Below are 23,003 nucleotides of genomic sequence, written 5' to 3'. Positions count from 1 at the left end.
AGAGGAGAGCAGAGGCAGTCTTGTATCCTGGAGATGTTTGCACTGATCCATGCAGCACTGTGTTTATATTCCCCTGTCTGGCTGGTTGGTAGAGAGCTTGAAGGCTCTGTTTATTTTTCACTGCATATATGAAGGGAAGATTTACACAGCATGTGTGAAGGAATGGATGCTTCCTACCCTCACCAACCTTAACATATGCCTTAAAGCTGGATGCATTTGTTCAGAAGGCAGAGAGAGAGAGAGACAGACAGAGAGAGAAAGAGAGACAGACAGAGAGAGAAAGAGAGAGAGACAGAGAGAAAGCAGGGCTCTAAGACTGTTGTGCTTTTCGCTGGACTCCTGCCATCTCACTTGAGTCGTTTTTTTTTTTTTTTTTAACCCCAGATATTATTCACTTTCTAATGAACGTTTATTACACGTGATTGCTTTCCACTTGTAGATTTAATCAAAACTGTGTATCAGTGAATTATCTGATTTATTCCAGCCTGGTCAGGGTTAGCCAGATATTTTGTTTAGACGGTTTGACCCAAGACCTGGAGACTGGGGAAAGCATTGTTAGTGTTGTAAGTACACTGAAATGCGTTGTTAGTAATATCTTTGGTATTGCTTGCACATTTTCATCCTCGGCCTGTCTGGTCTGTCTCTGTACCAGTCCTAGGGGAACGATAGCAAACAGAGTAAGAGGGAGGGGGGAAAAAAAAAAAAAGAAAAAGAAAAGGTTTGTGGAGAAGTTTCTCGTCTTGGACGCTTTGGATCAGTCTGCTCGTGCTGGCGTTGGCTTTAAGATGGGACGGAGAGACGTTGGAGACTTGACTTTAACTTCAGGTTTACAATGGGATGGAAAGAAGCTGCGGCCGTCATTCCGTCCGAACAGAAATCTCACACGAGAAAAGGCCTGATGTTGATCGTCCGTCTTAGCCTGCTAATCCATCTCCCAGTGGGCCAGTAAAAGCCCTATCCTGCCTGCTATCACCACCACTCTTGATTACTCTCTCTCGTTTATCTCATATCTGTACACGCGCGCGCGCGCACACACACACACACACACACACACACACAAAAGCAAATTTATTGGGGAATAAAAAAATTACGGCATGCCTTTATGCTAAGCTAATAGAATCACTGTTGCATCTGACATTACATGGTCTGGCTGATACCATTAAGATGTGATGTGATAACCAGTTTGTTTTGGAACATTAAATGAAGAATAATTTGCTATTGTAACATACAGAACACAACTTCTCCCCTGTGAGTGGATACACAGGGATTTTCTGTGTATTGCTCTTGGATAAATTGGGAAAGATAAGATTTACAGACTACGGTCACTAGAAAGAGGGAAGGGGGGGGGGCAATAAATATGAGTTTGTCTCTTCAGGAAGAACAGCTAAGATGGGTTATTATTTTACCGTTTGCATCAAAATGAATGCAAGGTCACCTGTCGCTGTATGAATGATTGAGTCCGAGCTAGATGAAGCGCTAAAGTGTTTTTAATGCTGAGAACTCCTCCGACGTAGATTAGGGTTCCTCTTTGGCCAAGGTGGAGGGGATCATGATAGTTTATTTTCATGAGGCTGACAGGCTGCTGTTCTGTCTGTACACTCTCTGTGGGACTCGGTTTGGCAGGTCCCCTCATACTGTTCCTTCTGAAGATTAGAGCCATCCCCCTCATCTATTAGAACAAAACAAGACTCTCCATCTGCCTGTCTGTGTCTTCTCTGGTGATTAATGGAGTTGGACTGGGTGCTCACCCCTTTGCGTGGAGTGAAACTGCTCGCGCAGGATCTGGCCTGCACTTGCTCTCTCTTTCTAACATACACACACACACACACACACACTCACACAAGTGCGCGCGCGCGCATACACAAACCCTACTGTGGCAGGCCGGTGTGATCCATATGAGCTTGAGCCTTGGGGATTAATGTATCGTATGGTCATGTTGTGCATCTCAAACAGACCATTCCCACAACCGCACCACTGCACTTTATCAAGGAACTGATTCATACAGTGAGCTTGGCCTCTGGTCCTGCGTGTGTCTTAATGGAGGTACAATCGCTGAATTATCATATAACGCTGAGCCCGGGTCCACTCCGCTTCTCCCCAGCATAGAGTTAACGCTGGCAGGATTAAACTGCTTTTCTGTTTGCCGTCTGGAATGCGAACCTGAGACGTGTCTGGATCAGCGGGACATAGCGTGGTATTATTCATTCGCGGGGCTTGTGGATGTGTAGTACAACACAACGGCGATAAAGCCTTAACGAAATCACTTAGCGCTCAATAGCAGTGATGATTGCTATCTGCAGTGCTGCTGATTTATTTGGCTTCTACAAAGACAGCTCAGTCAAAGCCTAATTTGGGGAGGGAGGGGGTGAGGGTGGGGGATGAGTGGGGTTTGAATATCTACATGGATTCATTATGTCATGAGCTACGCATTAGAGTGAGTGATACAATGAGGACCAAACACGCAGGGTTTACCACGGTTTTTTTTTTTTTTCCCACTTAAGGTTACATGGGGTGGACAGATTTCACAGCCTTTTGACGGCTCTGAAAACCACTAGTAACTCCAAACCTGTAATTTTGGAGGAGGCCAAAGCAAAACTTTTATAGTTGGAATCCCTTTTGGTGAAGACGTTCACACACAGGAAGTCGTGATTCAGAACCAGTGTTTGATCTCCGCCAGTTTTTTTTTTTTTCTTTTTTTCTTTTTCTCCCTGTACTCTGTCTTTGTCTTCTTAAAAGAAATGAGAAAACGTTTGAGAATACTGAGAGAAAAGGAAAAAAAAACCAAACTGTTTTGCCATTTTTTTTTTTATTATTATTTTTTATTTATTTTTTTTTTACTGTAAAGATTTATTACTGGGGGACTCTGCCCGGCATTCGGAGCGCCGAAGATGCCGCGTTAATTGCCATATCTCGCAAGGTCTCGGGGCTATGTTTGCTTCCCACAATTTTCTGCATGTTTGCCTCAATCCGAGCAGAAAACGATCTCGGCCCCACATGTGTTTCCAATAAGGGCCGCCGGCCTGGCGCGGAACCCAGAGAGGCAGAGCGAGAGGTTAGGGGACTGAACGGGGAACGAAGGGATCTCAGCGCTCCGCAGCTAACGGACCTGTGACCTGAGCAGGAATGCACCCCACTGCTTCATCGTCACATAACTGCTCCTCTCGTACACGCTGAAGCCTTTCCTGCACACACAGAGCTCCAATCAGAGCTGTCTATGTAAGGAGAAAAAGAGGAGGGGGGGGAGGCAGATATCCACTGCAGCAAGCCAGTGTTTATGTGCATAGAGAGAGAGAGAGAGAGAGACTGAGTGAGTGAGTCAGTCAGTTTGTGAGCACTGAGAGAGTTTGTCTTTCTGGACGGGAGAGTGACTTGCGTTACTCCTCTCATGAAAGAGTGGCAGCCTTGTAAAATGAGAGTGAGGTTAACCTCTAATTATGGGGCGAGCGCTGGCGTCTTGTGCAACTCAATGATTTATCCCTCTTGGTTTCTCTTTCTCTCTCTCTCTCTCTCTCTCTCACACACACACACACACACACACACACACACAAACTGTCTGCCTACAGCCCTCCACCCACTTCCACTCAGGTGAATATGTTCCCCTGTCTTGGCCCAAGGAGTATGTCCCAGGGGCAGTAGAGTTCCTGTGCCCTGGAGATATGTGCTTAACCTTAGCACCTCTCATGAAAAATGCAGCCAGAAAAATGGGTCATATGTTAATACATCTTGGAGAGAAATGACTCCATATGGCAGTTAACACTGAGCTGGATTGAGACAAATTGACCTGCATTTGTTTCCTTCCACTGACAGTCTTTCACCTTTGTATTGTCTCGCTCTACGTATGAACAAATCGACTACCTGTTGGGTAAATCCCATCGGACTGAGACGCAGTAACTTAAGTCACACTAAGCGGAGGTGACACAGATGCGCTGAGGCCAGTCAGACAGTAAGATACTGAAGCGCCTCTAATTCTCAAATTGTTTTTTTTTTAGATTTTATCTAATCATTTTGGCCACAGGTCCAAAAAAAAAATACAGAAGCATAACTTGAGGTACCAGTTCTTTTTTCTTTCAGGGCTTTAAGAATGCAACCATTTGATACTGTTTCCAGTTTCTGTTATTTTCTTCCATGGCTTGATCTTGAGGAACCATCACTCACTACTCTTAGCAGGGTATTAAACTCATATTTGAGAAAGGATATTCAAACACAGCAGAAATCCTTCCCAAGTCAGTTGTCAGTTTTGTATTTACGATGTCTTATGGCAGCAGGGCTTGCTAGGAGGGCCTCAGCCAACGGTTCTGTAATTCCCTGGAGACAGGCACCTGCTGAAGCCACTGGATTGCAAATATGCTGACGCTAATGTTTAGTTTATCTCAAGTAACAGCAGCCGACAGCTGGAAACATCTGTAGGAAGCCGGCAGGGTCGGAGGGGAGAGAGCATGATGTCACTGTTTCATGTCAGAAGTGAAAGAAAGTCCAGGACTCGATCGTTGCCCCTACCCAACCTCTTACTCAAGAGGAGAGAGGAGTCAAACAGTTTGAAACCTGACCGCAACCTCCGTCGCCTCCTACCCATGTTCTCCGTAACGCCGCCGAAACTTTTAACCACCCCGGCGTGAGTCATCGATAAGCTCTTCATTCATCTGCGTTTGGAATCAACAAAGTCCATGCATGGATCATAATCTCATCTTTCAGCTCCTGGCCAAAGAGTATTTTATGGCCCTGTTACCGCCACTTTAAGGCATGCTTTGAGTGACATGCCCACTATTTTCAGCTTTCCTGTGTCTATTTCCCGATAAGCTGGGGCACTGTTTATTTGCTTTCTCTTTGGCGTTCTTTTTCGGAGCGGTAATTAGCGTGCTGGAATGATGCTGGTTTTCATCTCCTCATTGCGCTCTTGGCTTGCCCTGTTTGGTCGGAGTGTACAACGAGGCAGTCTTGCCAGTTTACGGGGCGGGGGGGGGGGGGGGGGGGGGGCTATACCATTTCTCTCGATTTACCTGAATGGCACTGAACTGTCCTAACTCAAAATCCATTCACGGTTGAGAGAAGGGTACGATGACCCTCTTTAGATTCGACCTAAAAATGTCCAAACTTCTCCCTCTGCTCTCCTGTCCTCACTCACAGATCCACTCCGCCGGCTGCCATCCATCTGCCTTCAAACTGTCAGCACCTCATTGGTCTCCCCCCGGGGGCATCCTGTGTCAGAGAAACCCGTAATTAATTGGCTAACTAAAAGATTCCCTCCGACATCACTTGTTGAGAGAGATGCTCTAGCTACGCTTTGGTTGCTGGCTTGAAAAGACCTCCATGCTGGAAAAGTGTGGCTTGGTTTCGTCTTTGTGTGCACCTGCATGTAGCGTTGGTCAGTGTGTGGATTGAATTTCCATTCGTGCCTTTGTGTAACGGCCTCGGATTCACCGGTTCGAGATGATACCAAGGAGAGAATGTGTGGTTCAATGGAGCTATTGAGTGTTGGGCTCTGGCACAGTAACTTGTTGATAGGGGTGTGGACAACCTTTTTATTCTTCTTTTATTCAGTTATTGCATGAAGCAACGCACTTTCAGCAATGGTACAAACGAATTGGAACAGAAAAGCTTTGCCCAGTGTAAATATTATGGGATGGTTCTGGGAAGCCTGTCTCTCGTGGCATTGGAATTGCGCTCTTGAATGTTTGCCAGTGTTCTGATTCCAAATAGCCCCCCCACCCCCCTCCTTCTCCCTCTGAGCCTTGAACATGTCTTAATTTGTTTGGAATATTATTGCCCTATACCAACACTTGTTCATCTGTGGGCTGATGGGAATTGGGGCTAGCTGAGCTGTGATTGGCTGGCAGCGGCATTCCGAAGCTTCAGGCCCAGTTTGGCTTGTTTAAACACACACTCTGTGCTGAGGCATTCAGAGCTGTCAGGTGGAATTCTTCAGCAAGTGCATTCACAAGCACACCAAGTGCTATATAGAGAGAAACTGAGGAGGAGTAAACTTTTAAAGCATTTGGAGACATTCAAACTCAACCCCGTTTACAGGCCAGGAAAAAAAATACACGCACGCACGCACGCACGCACGCACACACACACACACACACACACACATACACACACGCATGCAGAGTATATGACTGTGAAGTTTATGTGAAAAATCTCAAGTCTGTTTCCGTGACAGGTTTGGCTTTTGTATCTGTGCAAAGATGTATGCGTGTGTGTGCATGTGCAAGTCTGGGGAGTTGGAGTGTGTGTGTTTGTACAACTGAGTAGAAGTTGGGTCTGTTTTCTGTAAGAGAACAGGCCTCGCTTACTCCGCCAGGAATATATGGCCTTCAGGAGGCTTGTAAAACAACACAGCCTCCCTCTCCACTCTCTCTCTCTCTCCTCAAGAGTAAGGCCAGCAGAAAGCCATTCCACCAGCCACAGTTCACTTCATTGATTTGCTGTATTTATGTGTTTGTTTATTTTTGAAAGCAGACTCCCAAAGGTGTTTTTTCTCCCATAATCCTCTGGTAGATCTATGTTGTAATCTATTTTCCCAGGCGAGGTAAAGATAAGTAATTCAACCCTTACAGCATTCATAATGAGGTGTGACATTGAGTCAGACTTCCATACTCTGAACTGCTCTGCATTTCAGCTATAAATCACTAAACCAATGAAGCAGACTTGGTCAGTTCTGTCTTAATTGTAACTTAATTTACACAGAGGATACATAGTGGTAGTTACAGAGTAACTTGTAAATGAAACTTTTTGACTAACTCTATGGGTCCATGTAGCTCAACAGAGACTTGCCCTGAAAGCCTAACCCTAACTCTATACAGAGTTAAGAGAAAAGCATATGTTTAGGGCTCTGCCTTTGCGTTGTTCCACGACAAGTGCAGCGAAGATAACATATCTGTTCTCTTAAGGAAGTATTACATGGATCTTCCCAATCTACCAACTGTCACACAAACACTGCGATGTTAGCTGTATGTAGTGACATGCCTGTGCAAACAAAAATGTGTGTGTGACACTCGCCCAAACACACACACACACAAACACACACTCGCACCTGTGAAAGACCTCATAAATCACTCAGGCAACAGACAGGTTTTGCTGCTTGACTTGTGCAAGAAGGTGTGAGTGCTTTGCATAAAAAAAGGAAAAAAAAACAACAGCAACAAAAAAAAAAACCTGTCCACCACATTGATTGCTTAAGGTGATTTATTGATACATGGTTTGCACAATAGCAAGAAAACACTTCATTAAACCTGGTATTAATCACTTCTTAATCCTGGTGTCACAGCGTGGCTTGGCGAGAGATTAACATATGTTTACACACATATTTGTATATGTATGTGCGTGCGCGCGAGTGAGCGCGCGTGCGCGATGGGCCTACACCTGTGACTAAAGTTCTCAGAACATAACATGCCTGCGTGCATTTGTTTGCATGTGCCGTCGGCTATAAACAGTTTTCAAACGCGCGCGAATTCGAATGGGGAAAGTGGCTAACAATGTCAATATTGTAATAAAGTTGGATGAAAACGTTGAGGTCAGTGGTATCCAGCGTTCAGTCCGGGTGCATTAACAGGTAATAAATGTAGGATTAAGCTTGGGCTGCAGATTTCCTGGTCACTTCAGTCTTCAGATGGCTCATTGTGATCCAGTTTCCCTGCTGAATCAGACTCTTACTGATGGTTTAGCCATCTGACTCCCATCTGCTTCCTGTTGCTCAATCTCTCCCCTCTTTATGAGGCTCTCTCACATACAGCCAGTCACCGTGTCCTCCCTCCGGAGCTAAGAAACATCTCCCTCAGCCTCCATGCCAATATTTCTTATTCCTGGACCATGGAACTCCTCCGCTCTCTCTAAAAATGTGTTTAGCAAGCTTGGCAGAACTTCCTCCTTCCAAAGACAATTCTTCCAACCCTCTAATTCTTTTCCCGATTACTCACGAAGCACCGACAACAGATACTGGCTTCTCCTCATGGCACAGCGGTCCTGTACTGTTCTCTCGGATCGCCCCGGAGAAACCGACCAAATGACGCAATGCCGGACACACGAGCGCAAATATAACCGCACCGTGCGGTTCCCACGCGTTAAAAGAACCCGTGGGCTTTAAATTGCTTTTTTAAATGTGTGTAATGACTCTGCTAGCCCCCCCCCCCCCCCCCACTCTCTCTCTTCTCTCTGTTCGAAATCTCTCAGTTTCCCTCTAGATGCCTCTTTTTGTCTGGGAGAGTCTTGGAGCTCTTAAAGGACGTGTCTTAGGTCAGTTCTGCGGTCCGTCTCTGGCATTTAGGGCTGAGGGAGGTTCTTTGTCTGAGGAGCTGCAGTAAAACTCACAGCTGTTAAACTTGGGGCTGGAGAACTGTTAAACCTCTCAGAGTCGGCGGACAGCCGCGGGCCCTCGCTCCCAGCGTCTGGACGAAGGTGTACCTCCGTCAGTCGCTCTGGTCTGTGAGCTAACTTCGAATCGCTCGGCGTGTCGTTTGTGGCTCGCTTTGCATCTGTAGCGTGTTGCCGTGAGATGCGCGCACAGCGCCAAGGTGGCTGAGTGGACTTCACAAAAACACCTTTGATTTTTTTTTCTTCTTTTCCCCCCTCTTTCTTTTCTTTTTTTTTCTTTTAAATTCCTTTCCAAAGGGCAGGAAAATGGCTCAGGTTTCTGTTTGCCTCTGGCTGTATGTGGTTCAGATAGCTAAATATGTATCCAAGCATCTCGGTATTGTTAACCCTAGCTTTTGAAAAATGCTGTATGTGTGTCGTTTTTCTGTTATTGTAATACACTACCTGCACATCTGTTTGCATACAACCTTGCTTGTGTGTGTGTGTGTGTGTGTGTGTAGTCCATTGTGCAGTGTTGTGAATGCTGCCAGTCTGAGAACTGAAGCTCCCTCCTGATCTCATTCAGGATGTTCATCAGTATGCAGCCAGTACAGTCTGACCTATTAAAGTCATTTGTCAAATTGCAGACAACTGCGGCCCCTGCAATCAGGCTCAATTTAAATTTATTTTGACATCTGTTTTTCCAGACGCCATGCTAGGGGGTAAGGGCCTGTGACAGAGTGAAGCACTTTGGAATACTAATATTCTCACCAGTAACCTTTCTCAGAACACTGTCACAGAGAAAAGGCCATCTTTATCTCCGAATGATAAAGTACCTGACAGTTATACCAAATGATACTGTCACTGTCTGGAACATGTGACATGCAGTTCTGTGGTTCCAATGCCTCCGACAACCACTTCTCTCTCTCTGTCTCTCTCACACACACACTCACACACACACGCGTGCGTACAGACACGTTGGAATTCTGTCCCTCGTGGCTGAGTGACAAGAGGTGTTCATGAGTTCTGTGTGAAGATGAATGGTAGTGTTTTTGGACCGAGGTCATTTCATAAACATCAATGTTACGTGTCAGTTTTGTCAGTGACGTGTTACAGCGGGGGTCTGTTTTGGCGGTATTTTTACCCTCTGCATTCACAACAATGCTCATGTTTAAAAATACCTCAGCCCTACAATCAGATCTTTTACACACGTTAGATTCTGAACATTCTTCACTCACTCCATTTGACACTTACCTGACTGTGTAAATATACTTCCACTATGAACTGCTAACTCTTCTATGGTCCATGTTTAATGCTTATTAATTCCCAATGCTTTTGCTAATAGCCCATGGCAGCTGATGAAAAGTCCAGTTCGGTTTAATCACCAGTATCCTTTTAGATTGTTGATCTGACTTGACGTCCTAAATTTGGTACGTGCTCTCACAAATGTTTTCAGTTCCATAACACGAGGCTTCATTGCATTGTCTCCCGTTCAGATGTGTGGAATGTGTTAGTCTAGTATACATATTTCCACATCATCTGAGTACTTTGACTTTAGTTTTAGCTTTGAATATCTTTTATTAGACCTGGCCATGTGTTTTTGTGTTACCCGTTTAAGGCCAAAGTTGTGAAACTGTGCTGGTAGAGATTTTAGTGTGCTGAAAACAGGATTTGGGGGCATTATATGATGCTTGGTCCGGGAGCAGAGTAAGCGCTGTAGGTATGTGCTTTTTATAAGCACTGGCAGACAGCAGCCTGCATGTGTGGAGCACATTTGGGCTGTGCACTTTGCCCTCTGTGAATATTAATATGGCAACACAGCCTGGAGGAGACATGCTTATGTGCACACTGGTCTAGGACTGTGGATGAGTGGGGCTTTTCTCTTTCTCCGCGCCCCCCCCCTCTCTCTCCCTCTCTCGCTTTCTTTCTTTCCCTCTCTCTCGTTTTCTATCTCTGAATGACTCTTGTCTGTCTTTCTTTCTTTCTTTTGTCCACTATTATACTGTAATTGTATTCTCTCTCTCTTTTTCCCTTTCTCTGCCCCACATGCACACACACACACACGCACACGCACACCATCTTCACCATCTCTCATTAGCTCTCATTTCTCTTGCCTAGCTGCCAAAGGCCCACTGAAAAACAGTTCAGAGAGACACAGATGAGATTTTACCTGAGTGAAATACAGCGTTGGAATATTCTGGGGCCGCAAAGGGGAATGGATGGCTGTGATGTCTGATGAGGGAAAATTGCTCCATTATAAAATGATGTGTGATTTTTGTAGCCTCAGGTACATTAATGGAGCAATTTGTTCTTCGGCGAAGGTGCTTGTCTCGCTTTGAATGCGAAGATTTAGAACTACACTCAACGATTTTGCGATCGCGTTAAACTTACCATGGCAAAGACATGTAATCGCTACTCTGTCTGTATGAATATATAAATCCAATTACACAGCCATTAGAACATGCATTTTCAACCGCCGCAAATGACATCAACCTGTCAGAGCGTTTGATTTACGATACAGATTTATTTATATAATATATATTTCTGGTTTAATTGAGTTGATTTTGTTGGAGTCTCTGAGCAGTGAGAGCACACATGGTTAGTGTCATGCTGTCTATCTCAGGGTATGCTTATTTACGTTGCCTGGCTGTCTATCAGACAGCTGCGCTTAAACACACACCCTGACTCTCTCATATGCGTTTCTATCACACTTACTGCCTTATCAATATAAATCTGACCATCTGGAGCGCCCAGACACTCCATCTCTGCCAGAGGTGTAAAATCGCTTCATAAATCAGTTTTGGGCCCAGCAGTGGATTCCCTGCAAACACTTTACAGTGCTTCAGTCTGGAAAGGTTGAATTCATCATACCAATAATAAAAGACAGGTGGGTCTTTTTTTTTTTTTTTTGCAGTTTGGAATACGAAGTCTTCCGTTATGCATACTGTCGCTTTGAGCGCAATTTGAGGTCTAAAACCGAGATAAGATATTTTGAAATACAGGCTGGCCACAAAAAGCTCTTTTGTTTCTTTGTTCTTGTTTTTTTTTTTTTTTTTCTTTTTCTTGGTTTTGCCTTTTTTTCTCCCTCTAGGCAAACTTTGAAGGTTAATGTCCTTCCAGAAGGGAACCCAATAGACACACTGTTATGCTGATTTTTTTTTTTTTTTGTTCAGTCTGGTGTGAAGAGGAATTAGATTATTCCAAGTTTGTCTGTCTAATAGTTTCCAGTACACATCTGAATCAAAGTGTTTTCTCTTCTCAATGGCCCTATTGTTGTGGAGTTGTAGGTGGAACATGAGGGGCTTCTCTGTTTGGCTCTGTTTTAGGGCACTGGCTACTTGAATGACCCTTAGTCTGACCTTCCAGTGGGTCAAATGAAAAAAGTTTCTCGCTCTTTCTTTCTCTCCTTCTTGCTCTGTCTCTCCCCGTGGCTCACTCTCTCTCTCTCTCTCTCTCTTTCTCTCTCTCACTCTAGCCCTGTTGAAGAATGACAGGCAGGCTTTGGTTTTACTAGCTTATAAGTTCGGCTGTAACGTTTATTTCATCTGTCTTTGGCTCTGTGAGTGAGTCTAAGCTGAATGACAGGTGTCCGTCACTCTACAGAGTTTTCCCCTCATGAATCATTAGACTCTCATTGGCCAGGAGCCTCAGCTTAGAGGAACTGTGCTTCAGCCAATACGTTACATCCACACAGTAACACTGAAGCAGTCTGACATGGGAGATAAATGGGTAGTGCCTGTGGCCGAACATATTGTCATTAGCAGTCTTTTGCAGCACCTTAAAGCGTTGTAGTTTTTGGCCTCAGTATGTCCTTTCAGTGGCTTCAGTACTTTAAGGGACAGCTTTCTAAAGGTAAGGATGTGCTGTTTATGGAAGTTTATATTGAATGTGACTGTTTTACTTTTAGATCCCGTTCTCTCTGGTGCAGTTTCCACTTTGGGAGTATTTGAAGGTATGTATGCTCTCTCACTCTCTCCATCTTTCTCTCTCTCTCTCTCTTTCTCTCTCTCTCTCTCTCTCTCTCTCTCTCTCTCTCTCGCTGCTTTAATTTGTGCCAATAATGATCTTGCAATAAAGAAATAATTGCCTGCTTATTTCCTGACACATTTACAGCTTCAGTGACACTTTCTGGAGAGATTTCTCTCTCTCTAGCAATAGAAAATCTGAAATTAACGCCCTCATTTAACGGTCGCCACAGCCGTGATTAAAAGACGTTGTAATTTGTCATGAGCCTCCACCATAGCCAACCGTTTATTTCCCCTTCTATTGTCTACCCTGGCCACATAAAAGTAATTTTTCTTTGAAAACGTAGCATTTAGGAGAATGACATCATGTCTCGAGGGGGAGAGCAGAAAATTCCATTAACATTTGGCCCAACGGACTGTGCCTAGTGGACGTAGCGGAGGACAATAGGACTCGCAGCTGCGGCTCAGCCCAGGCCACACTTCTCGCCGAGAATAAGAAGCGTCTTTCACGAGCCTCCTTTTGTCACCCTTTCAAAGACATTCTCTTCAGGCCATCTGCACAGAGCTGTTTGCCGAAGTATTTCACTGCTGCATCGTCGGAATGTTTGAGTTCATCGCGCGCGCGCGCACCCGCGCACTTTCGTTCGTTTTCTCTCCTGGAGAAGGGTGGCCTCAAAAGCACAAAGGCGTAGCCTTGACAATGGTACTAGAATTCCCGTTGTGAGTCTTAGATGTACTTCAAAAAGCCCCCCAAAAAAACCAACGGCTACCGATGTTTTTTCTTTTTCTTTCTTTTTTTTTGACGTTTTCTTTTGTTTCGGTCAAAGCCTGGTTTGGTTTTTTTTTTGCGTGTTAGGGTTTACGGTCGTCTCACGGTCCGCGTTGGAACCCAGAATGCCGAGATGTTCTCCAAGCTAGTTCCCTCCAAAAACGTCAGTCAACCATCTTGCCGCAGTATATTAAGGACCGTCATTGCCAGGACCGTTAACGACTTACTCAATGCTACGCGCGTTGTTTTCCACTCATTATCTGTGAGACAGAGGTTCTTTTTGTCTTCATTACAACCAGATTTTCTGCCAATGCTGAGGTAAGATAGCACAGCCATTGCGGGATGGCAGAGGTAGGGGATAAGTTGTACTGCACAGTTTACACCTCCCCATAAAGCCCACATGTGGTTCGCTTTCTGCCAGGACAGCCAACTGACAGCCAAAACGCTTCACAAAACCAGACACCAGCCAAGAAGAGTTTCTTCATTAAAGAACGTGGTGTGTGGTATTTTAATTTGAGTCTCCACATCTGCTCAAGCTTCAGAAATGCGCTGTGTTTTTCAGTTCTTTCTGTTTGAGCGCGGGGCCAGTAGAACAGCCGTCAAACAACACCTGTCGGCTGTAGAGAAGAGCCTTCCCCGTGGCATCTCGTTTTGAACGAGCACACGCAGTTACCGCATCGACGAAACCGAAAGCCATTATCGGATAAATACACACAACAGCAAAACATTCACCAGATCTGCTAAAGTTCAAGATAACAAAACTTAACCAAGCTGTTTGGCGTTGTTCTTTTCTTTCTTTTTCTCTTTTCCTTTTCTTCTTTCTTTTTTTTTAATTTGTTTGTTTGTTTTGGTAATTTAACCTGGAAAAGGCAAATGTTAACCAGCACCCGCACATCCCGCGAATCAGTGCTACTTATTATTATTTCCAAACCCAACAAACCAAAAGTTTATTGTAACAAAACACACCAAACAGCTGCAGTTATGATGACACAACGTAGCAGTTTCATAGTTTACCACAAGCAAAACCAGCACTGCTTATTATCACTTCATCGACAAAACCCCAAGTTGTTGTTGTTGGGGTTTTTTTTTTTCTCCCCCTTCCTTTTTTTTTCCCTCTAACGTCAAGTTTGTGATGAAAGCTGTGAAATCATCGTGGATGTTTGAAACCCTGTGCACCCGCCCATCCGTGTCCAGGTGTAGAGGAGTTAAGGTCGGGGAGGACTGAGGTCCTTGCTCTGCGGCCAGCTGGATTTGCTTCCAATTTGTTATTCATGAGGGGAAGACTGAGAGAGTAGATGGCTCTCCACCACGGAGGCCTTTGATGTGGAAAACAAAGTCTCCCCTTTAATCTGCACTCTAATGAAACACACATGATGCAGCCTGGTGCTATGCTGAGTCCAGCCCCCATTTGTCCTGCTGTGTGTGTGTGTGTGTCTGTGTGTGTGTGTGTGTGTGTCTGTGTGGGAGTTTGTGTGCTTTTATGTGCTGTGTGTTTTCTTGCTTGTGTATTGTGTGTGTATGTGTATGTGTGTGTGTGTGTGTGTGTGTGTGTGTGTGTGGAGAGAGAGAGAGATCAGGGTCGAAGGGGGTTGTACCCTTTAAGAAAATATTTATAATTATTGCATGCTGTTCTTGAATTGCCTTCCCCCTGAGCAATCACACATTCTTTATTCTGGGCAGCCGAGCAATTTTACTGCTTTCGGAAGGAGGACCAGCAATTATCTGAAGCCTTCTTTTAGCGCCCTTAACCAGAGAAATGTGACCTAGAGCTTCACTTCCTTCTTTGATTAGAAAAAAAAAACAGACAAAAGAATAGACATCATTTTGGAAGGTTTTTAACACACAAAGCAGTCATGCAAGATGCAAGCTCCTCCCACAACTACTCAAGGAAAAAAAAAAAAAGACACATCTATTTAAAGAGAGCACGATGCATAATCAGCTGGTTTACTGGTTGAACCTGTCCTGCCTGAGGTTACACCACCTGAAGCACTTCCAGCTCTTCTGACGAATGAGACTCTGAACACCCTAGCACAGCCTACACTGTTAGCTCTCCATTTTCTCCACTGACAGCTTTGCATAAACACTTTCTCCACCTTGGCAGCGATATTGTGGCTGTGGAACTCGTCAACTCATTGTATTATTTTTCCGCCCATTTCTTGGATAGCTTCAAGCCCCCCTTGAACATACAAGCAAGAAGAAGAAAGAAAAAAAAAAAACCAGTGAAATGATTATGTTCACATATGAGTACAGTATAACTTTATCTCTGACTGTTTTCTGCTGAGCTGGGCAGTCTTGAGTCCTTAAAGCATTGTCTGTGTCTGTCTGCCTGTGTGTGCGTGTGTGTGTGTGTGTGTGTGTGTGTGTGTGTGCACCGTATTGTTTTTCGGGAACACGAGCGAGTGACATCACGTTGGAAAACTCAACGTAAAGATAGCCGAGCTGCTTATTTCCCACATACTGAGTGAACCCATGGGCTTTGAATTATGTTTTTAAACGTGTGAGATGACTCTAATAACACCCCCCCCCTCCCCCTCTCTCTTTTTCTCTCTTTCTCTCTCTCTCTCTCTTTCTCTTTCTCACAGAGTCTGTGGTCATGGAAGCAAGGTCACACACTGTATTCTTGGCAAGCTGCAGTGTGCGGAGCTTTTGCAGGTGCAGGGGATTAGATGGAGCTCTGGGAAAGGCTGAGGGAGATGGGTGGTTGGAGGTTGGCTGTTTGGTGAGGGGGTCCAGGGTTGGAGGGGTAAGGGTGGGTAAGGTCGAGGAATATAGAAAGCCAAATCCCTGCACGAATTCCACCCAGGTCATCTCGGTTGCCCACCCCTTTTTCTGGAGCTGCCGCGTGTACCGGCAGCCAGCAGCCCTTGCTCATAGACGGCTGATAAGATTCTAAGGGGAATCCTCAGTGAATTATCACTTATTGAATGAAGGGTTGCCTCGCTCAAGTATCCGCTTACGGGTCGATTGCGTTCACTCAGTGAAGCCGATAGGCTTGCGACTGCCAGGACCTCTCCGCGTCGGACGAAGCCAGGGTGACCATCGGGGAACAGGGGCCCTGAGGTCTCTGCAGCTGGCCAACCCCTAACACTCATGCTCTGGAAGCGTGTTAGGGCCTCAGGCTATAACTCAGTCAGGCCGTGGCAGGCCAGACGGAGAGTTTGGACGGAGGAGAGCGACGTGGGGATAGGGATAAAGACACTACACCCTGAGGAACGCTGACATGGCTCCAGGCCACTCCACCTGCACCCGCTCTGCTCCACACCAGGAACCAAGGACGGGATCACGGCCTCAGTTTATTTCACTCACTAGTCCAGACCACCAGATAGCGCGTTGAAATGTCCCAGTCACACGTTACATACATGTACAAATGCTTATTTGTCACTACGGTTTCAGCATAGAACATACTGAAGAAATTGGCTACTTAATGGCAGCTCGTTTACTGAATATTTATCGACTTGGACAGATTTGGGATTGGATTTCAGATGCAGTATGCCATAGGCACTTTGCAGTTTCGCAGTGTGTGTTCTGTCAATGCAGAGAGCAGAGCATGCTGTAACCATGGCGAAAACTGGGCACGGTTCTCTCTCATCCTCAAGAGAGACATTGGAGGGAAAGAGAAAAACTATATGTTCTGCGTCACAGACACTCAATCAGGGATGAACTCTGTCAAACCCTAATTGAAATAAAGGGAAAACTCATGTTGATTTAAACCCCACCAACAGACAGAGTCATCACAGGCCAACGCTGTAGGGTTTTTTTTTGTTTTGTTTTGTTTTGTGTTTTTTTTCTGTCTTTCTTCATGACTCCTCAGCATCCCATATGCGAGTGTTTATGCAGTCCAGTTGCTATGAAATGTGCTGTTTAGTGAGGAGGTTAGAAACAGATTGTGAGGTGCGTGGGGTTTTGGCGCTGAGTTCTTCCTCATACAGTGGGGACATCCCTGGATCCTGCAGCGCTCTGACCCGATCTCCACCCCCCCTGCTCAGGGAACTAGCCCAAGCCTCCAGCTGTGTTTGGAACTCAACACAAGGAAGTTGGGGAAAGTTGATTTTTTTATGGAGGTGTATGGGGGAGGACAGTTCCAGAGTTGCAAAGTTGGGCTTGATATGTTTAATTCGGGCCTGAATGTGCAGTGTTTTTTTTTTTTTTAGAATGACCTCTCGCTAAGGTCAGCCGGGCCATATTTCTACAGACGCTACAGTGAACTGCCACATCTAGGGGAAGACAAAAAAAAAAAAAATGCAGTCTGCTAACTCCATCACCATTTTAGTCGATTCAAAATTATTTATATCATTTTCTTGGATTTTTTTTAACCAGCTGTAATGATACTGCATTAAAATTCTGGGTCAGGGTTTTTTTTTTTTTACACTTCAGAATGTTTTATATATGGTAATATATGTTTCCCCTGGTCCAGGTGGGGTAGCTGCATTCATCACCACGCCACTGGATGTTGCGAAGACCAGAATAATGTTGGCGAAGGTAAAACACAAAAGCACTTGTTTAAATCTCCTGTCTTGTGATACCTCCCAGATGGAAAGCAAGGTGAACAAACAAACGGCCCCTAATGTAGACAAATCCAAACAGAAACATACCTTGGTAAAGGGAGAGCAAGGTTAACCGGGGACGAAGCTGGCGCGCACACATTCATTTTTATTCCTTATTCTTATGTTAAGATTCAATATAGACAGCCTGTTTATGCAAATGTTTGATGTCAGTGGACATCTGTATATTCAGGAATAATTTCCATTTGTCTGGAAAACTGAACAGCGCTGATGTGCGGGACTACTCAGGCTCCGGTTCTGGGTCGGAAAAGGTGTGGAGCGTTCCCCTTTTCCAGGGTTTGTTATTCACTGCTTTTTCAGTCACAGTGACTGATTGGGCCTCGCTTATTGCACCTGTATCTTTTCACAGACTGCCCACTGACAGAATGATGTTTGTTGGAAATCGGGTTGTCGGACCTGTCACGTTGGTTTACCTCCTGTTTTCCTAAAGCGTTTATTTGCACGTTTGACCAAATGAAAGAGATCTCTTGTGCTAGGGCACTTTTGGCTGAGGGATATCCCGGGCCGGCCTCCAAGGTTTCTGGAAATCTGCATGAGATCTACACACAGCTGAATGTCACAGGGGCCAACAATGACCACAACTGTCCATAAATACTCCCCAGCTACACCAGCTTTCATGAATATGCACTAGAAACTCACTCCAACCAGCTTATCTCACTGATAGCTTTGTAGAAGAAAAACCTGCCCATTTGAGTGGCAGGCTGAGTGAGAGACAGTTTGTTTGTAAAAGAGAGAGAAGAAAGATTGTGTGTTCTTTCGATTGGTAGATTCCTGATTTCTCTCTTCCACTCCATGGCTTAGAAAGAAAGCAGAACTCTGTCGGGGAAGAGGGGGCCCCCTCTTGTTTTTCCTGTTTCTTAAGAAAAAGGGAGGAAGAAAGGATGACTTTTTTCTTTTACTACAGACATTTGAATGACCAGAATTTCCACCTCATTTCATCAGTTAGGACCCTCTGGATGCGTAAGAGTGCTCTGTGTATATCCTCAAATCACAAAAGGACGCTGTTGATGGAAAACGCCTGGCTGCTTAAGGGCAAGCACGCAGTGATTTACAGTTAGGGCTGCAGTTATGTTAACCCCCCACCCCCACCCCACCCTCCCGTGCCTCAACAGCCACCCCCCCCCCCTCCCCCTCGTCCCCCACCCCAAACCCTGATTTAGAAAGCTCCAGTTTTTAAAATGGTTTACGGAGTGCTCCTCTGGTCGGCCTGGGTGTAAATATAACTGCAGTGGAATGAGGGGAGATGCTCGGGCCGGCAGGTGGCCAGTGGGTGGGCATGTGTCACCTGGGATGGTCCGGATGTCACTCAGAGGGCTAGCGAAAGGGAACGATCTCCTGAGGAAGACTAAACACCCCGCTGTGTCTGTGTCCAACAGACAGGAAGCCCTAGAGACGGCCTATCCATCATCACACCTCTATTTGCTCTGTTCTCTCTCTTTTCTCTCTCCGTCACTCTCTCTTTTTCTTGCTTTCTCTCTCACTCCGTACGTCTCTGCGTCTTTCCTGTGTTTCAGGCCGGGACAAGCACAGCCAGTGGAAACATTCCCTTGGTGTTGCATGAGGTGTGGAAAAGCCGGGGTTTGTTAGGGTGAGTGTTGAGCTGTCATCTACTAATCGTTTTTCACCGACGCACTTTTCCAAATGTCCAAACGTTAACACGTGGAACAATGAAAAATGAATGTATGTCATTCATATTTTGTGTACTGATTTAATGTGGAAAACAAAAACAAACAAACAATTGTTCCTTTATTGATGACCAGATTCACAGTCGAGACGCAGGTCTGAGATCAGTCATTTAATAGTGTTGGGTTCGAATTTCTCAGTGTCTTTGGCTCCACAAACTGGGAGCTACACTTTTCCACACACACGCTTGAATACATATACATTTTACACTTTTCTAAAGAGTCTATGTCCATTGATTCTAACCCCTAATCTCTTCAGTTGGCCCATAATGTCAAAAAAAGAAAAGATCACTTTGAAGGTCCATGGAATTTTTTTTCACTTGGTCTTCTTCTCTGAATGTCTTCATTCGCTCACAAGATAGCTGTTCTAAAATGTTCATTTACAGTTGAGGGAGCAAATATAATAACCTTTACAACACGAAGGAATTCTGAAAATCTCTTCCTCTGATGGTGATAAATACAATTTCTTTGGGAAAAGTCTAGAAAGAAAAAAGCAGAGGCCAATCTACAATCGCGTAGGGCAAGAGCCCTGGCGGTTGTGCTGGTGCATGCCTCATACAAATTGCCCTGCTTTAAAGCTGTAATTATGATAATAGGTCCAATTGCAGACTAGTGAAGCCAGAAAGTGCTTCCATGTGTCTGCTGAGCCCTGGAGCTCTGCGCAGACCTTCTAACCGCACTAACCAAAACAACAGCAATCAAGTCTGTGCCTCATACTGAGCTTGTGACAAAGCGCTCCCAAGCTTTGAACTGCGACAGAGTTAACCGGGCCGCATTGTAAACCAGTTCCTTTGGTCCTGTTCTTTACTTTCACCGCTACAAAACAACAGCACTACGCCGAGCGCTATGTTTACAGTGATTAGATATAGGCACTTAAAAGTTTAAATATATGTTTTACATGTCTTCAGTTAGCAGATGGTCTTTTCCAGAGCAACTCGCGTCAAGGGTGTTAACAGGTTCGTGAGAACAACAGCTGTCAGAGGCAAAGGCGAAATTCAATTTCCGGAGAAGTAGCTAGCAATGTAGTATAGCATATGGATATTTTACATAACACAAGCTGTAGCCTAAACATATATGAATTACATGGGAAATCATCAGGAGAGAGGGGTGTGCATGTGACAGTCCTGTAGAGAGTATTACGTTTGTTCTGTTTGGAAACACCAGGCCTCTCTCTCTCTATCACAAGTCCCAAACAAGCTAAAGTCACACTTAGATTAAGGCTGAACACCTTTGATGAGAAATCGCCTCCAGGAAGAAGCTCTGGGAAGCCGGGGGTATTTTTAGACCGCAGTCATTAATAGAAAGGGTGATTAGATGGGCCTGTAGATGACTGGCTGATGTAGGGAGTTACTGAGGGGATTACGACACAGTGAGTCAGAGAATCCTGAGGGTGCACAGGCTAAGTTCACAGTTCCCACTCATCAGGTGGGGCGGCTCACAGACAGGAAGTGACATGGTGTAGGAGACCTGCCAGAACCCACAGAACAGTCTGATTCAAAGACCTCTGGGACGGTTGAAATACAGACTGAGAGGAAAGCTGAACTAAGGAAGTAAAACTCCAGATGAAAAAAAAAAGAGCTAATTAGTTCTCCGTTTTAATGAATTACAGTGGTTTGTTTTTTTTCATATGTTTGAAAAGAGATGTAATGACAAAGATAAGCAAAAAAAGGAGACTTTTTAAAGTCAACAGTCTGCTTTCCACACGCAAGCATAAAGGTCAGGATTGACTCCAAACATGCCTTCGCAGCTTCAGATTTCATTTCCAGAGTGTAAGCTGAAATGCAGGAGCATGGCTTACACTACCAGGACACACTCTCTGAAATGTGTCCTTGCTAATTTGTTCCAGGTTGAGCATTTGCGCATAGGTACACTCAAGGACGCACACACACACACACACACTCACTCACTCTCAAACATGAGCACACTCGCCTTGGCTCTAAAACATATGATCCATGTGGAAACACTGTGAAATGCTGGGTTCTGTGAATCGCTGGAATACTTGAGAGATCCCTGACATGCTTGGCACCTTGTACAGCTTTGCAGCCGACAAAATTGATGTATTAGCGGTTAGGCCACTTGTGACCCTATTTCTAAATGGAGGGTCGTAAACTGCCAGCCCGTCCCCCCTTCTCCCCTCCCCTCCCCCCCTCCCGACCATCACCCCCACAGGTGCTCCAACCTCTAGGGGCCTGAAAGACACTGGCCAGCCATTACAATCAAAGACCTTGCCAGAACTTGTCTGGAAGTGACTTGGACAGGCAAGCATGGGGGCGTACTGGCTGTTTAAAGCTATCAAGCATCTAAAAAGAAACACAGTGGACAGGACCTGGTTTTAGCCCAGAGAGAGAGAGAGAGAGGAGGAAGCAGAGGAGTCTGTGAGCCAGAGAGAAGAGGGCGGGGGCGGGGGGGGTTGTAGATGGTTGAGGGATGTGTGTGGATGTCATCTGGCCATCCGTCATGCAGAGTGGCCCCCAGGGCCGGCACTAATACCAAAAGCAGCTGCGTGGAAAAGGGCCTTGGGAGACTGCAGCACTTTCATGGCCTGTCGCATCCTCTAACCCCTCCAACGTCAACAGCCTCAAAGTCCCACATTCCCCCCAGAAAGGCTCCTTCCTGTGCCACTCAACCCATCCTCATAAAGAAATATTAATACCTCAGTCTTCTCGAAAAAAAACAATTTGTCTCCAACATATAGACTCTAGTTACCAAACATCTGAGCTCAGGCATCTGGTTACATTAATATAATTCAGTTTGGTAGTCAAAGTATTTAAACAATTGAATCTCAGCTGTAAACTGCTCATGTTTTTAAACAACTGATTAATGTCTTGGAAGCTGGCTCCTTCTCTCAAGCCTGTCTTACGTTCAACCTCCAGACATTTAAGCCCGTGTGATTTATAGTTTCATGTACGACTTTTACATCGTTTTCTCTTTTTTTTTTCCATTTTAGTCTTTGTATGTAGCTTTCTTGGCCAAGATTTTTGCAAAGTCGATGGAATTTCAGCCTAGCACGCCTGCTTAAAAATAGAATTTAAAAATTGTTCTTTCCTTTTTTTACAACTCTTAAAATAGGCCACAGTAAGACAAGCCTTTGACAGAAGGGAGAGAAAAAAAAATTTACTATTGTCTTTCGATACTAAAATTTTCCTGCTTTGTATCTTTGTTTCTGTCCTCCAGGTTGTTTGCAGGTAGTATTCCCAGAATAACCTCCATCAGTTTGGGGGGCTTTATTTTCCTGGGAGCGTACGAGAAGGTGCGACGGATGCTCCTGTAGAGTCGCCCCCCCCCCCCCCCCTTTCAGAAACCAAACGGGTGTTTCGTAAAACCCCCGTGGAAGCCCCATGGCCTGTCCCAGTTTGAACTGGTGGTCTTTGGGGTAGGAGCTGAAACACCTGGTGCCTGGAGAATCAGCCGTGTATCACATTACCCAGCGGTTTGCATTCCTGCTCATCAGTGCCCAGCATATTGAGTTTAACTGCCTGAATTCCAGTAATTTAACAACACAGATCATTTTCAAGCAGTGATACTTCCAAATGACTCACGATGTACATGGATACATGCCCGAATGAGCCCGATATTAAAGACTTTTTTTAAATTATTAATAATCATTACCTGGCTTGCATACTTTTTTTTTTTATTGAGTATTGTATTGGATTGCGTGAGGATCTCTCATTTGCTTGTGTCCTTATTAGCCTCGAATCCCATATTGTGCAAACATCAGCCATAGGTTTAGGGAAAA

General features: G+C 45.0%; 1 protein-coding gene across 1 annotated transcript in view; it reads left to right on the top strand.

Moving 5' to 3' along the window:
• slc25a26 (solute carrier family 25 member 26) overlaps positions 1-22,545 on the top strand; it is a 34,093-nt gene extending 11,548 nt beyond the window's left edge. Inside the window, exons 6-10 of the mRNA XM_030777014.1 lie at positions 12,197-12,241; positions 15,606-15,675; positions 17,438-17,502; positions 19,100-19,173; positions 22,442-22,545. Coding sequence (XP_030632874.1) covers positions 12,197-12,241; positions 15,606-15,675; positions 17,438-17,502; positions 19,100-19,173; positions 22,442-22,538 — 351 coding nt within the window. The 3' untranslated portion in view covers positions 22,539-22,545. The remainder of the gene's footprint in view (positions 1-12,196; positions 12,242-15,605; positions 15,676-17,437; positions 17,503-19,099; positions 19,174-22,441) is intronic.
• The last annotated feature ends 458 nt before the right edge of the window (positions 22,546-23,003 follow it).

This window comes from Chanos chanos, chromosome 6 (assembly GCF_902362185.1).
Source record: "Chanos chanos chromosome 6, fChaCha1.1, whole genome shotgun sequence".
NCBI classification, from domain to species: Eukaryota; Metazoa; Chordata; class Actinopteri; order Gonorynchiformes; family Chanidae; genus Chanos; species Chanos chanos.
Note: the sequence above shows the minus strand (reverse complement) of the source record. Positions and strands in the feature narration are given on the sequence as shown.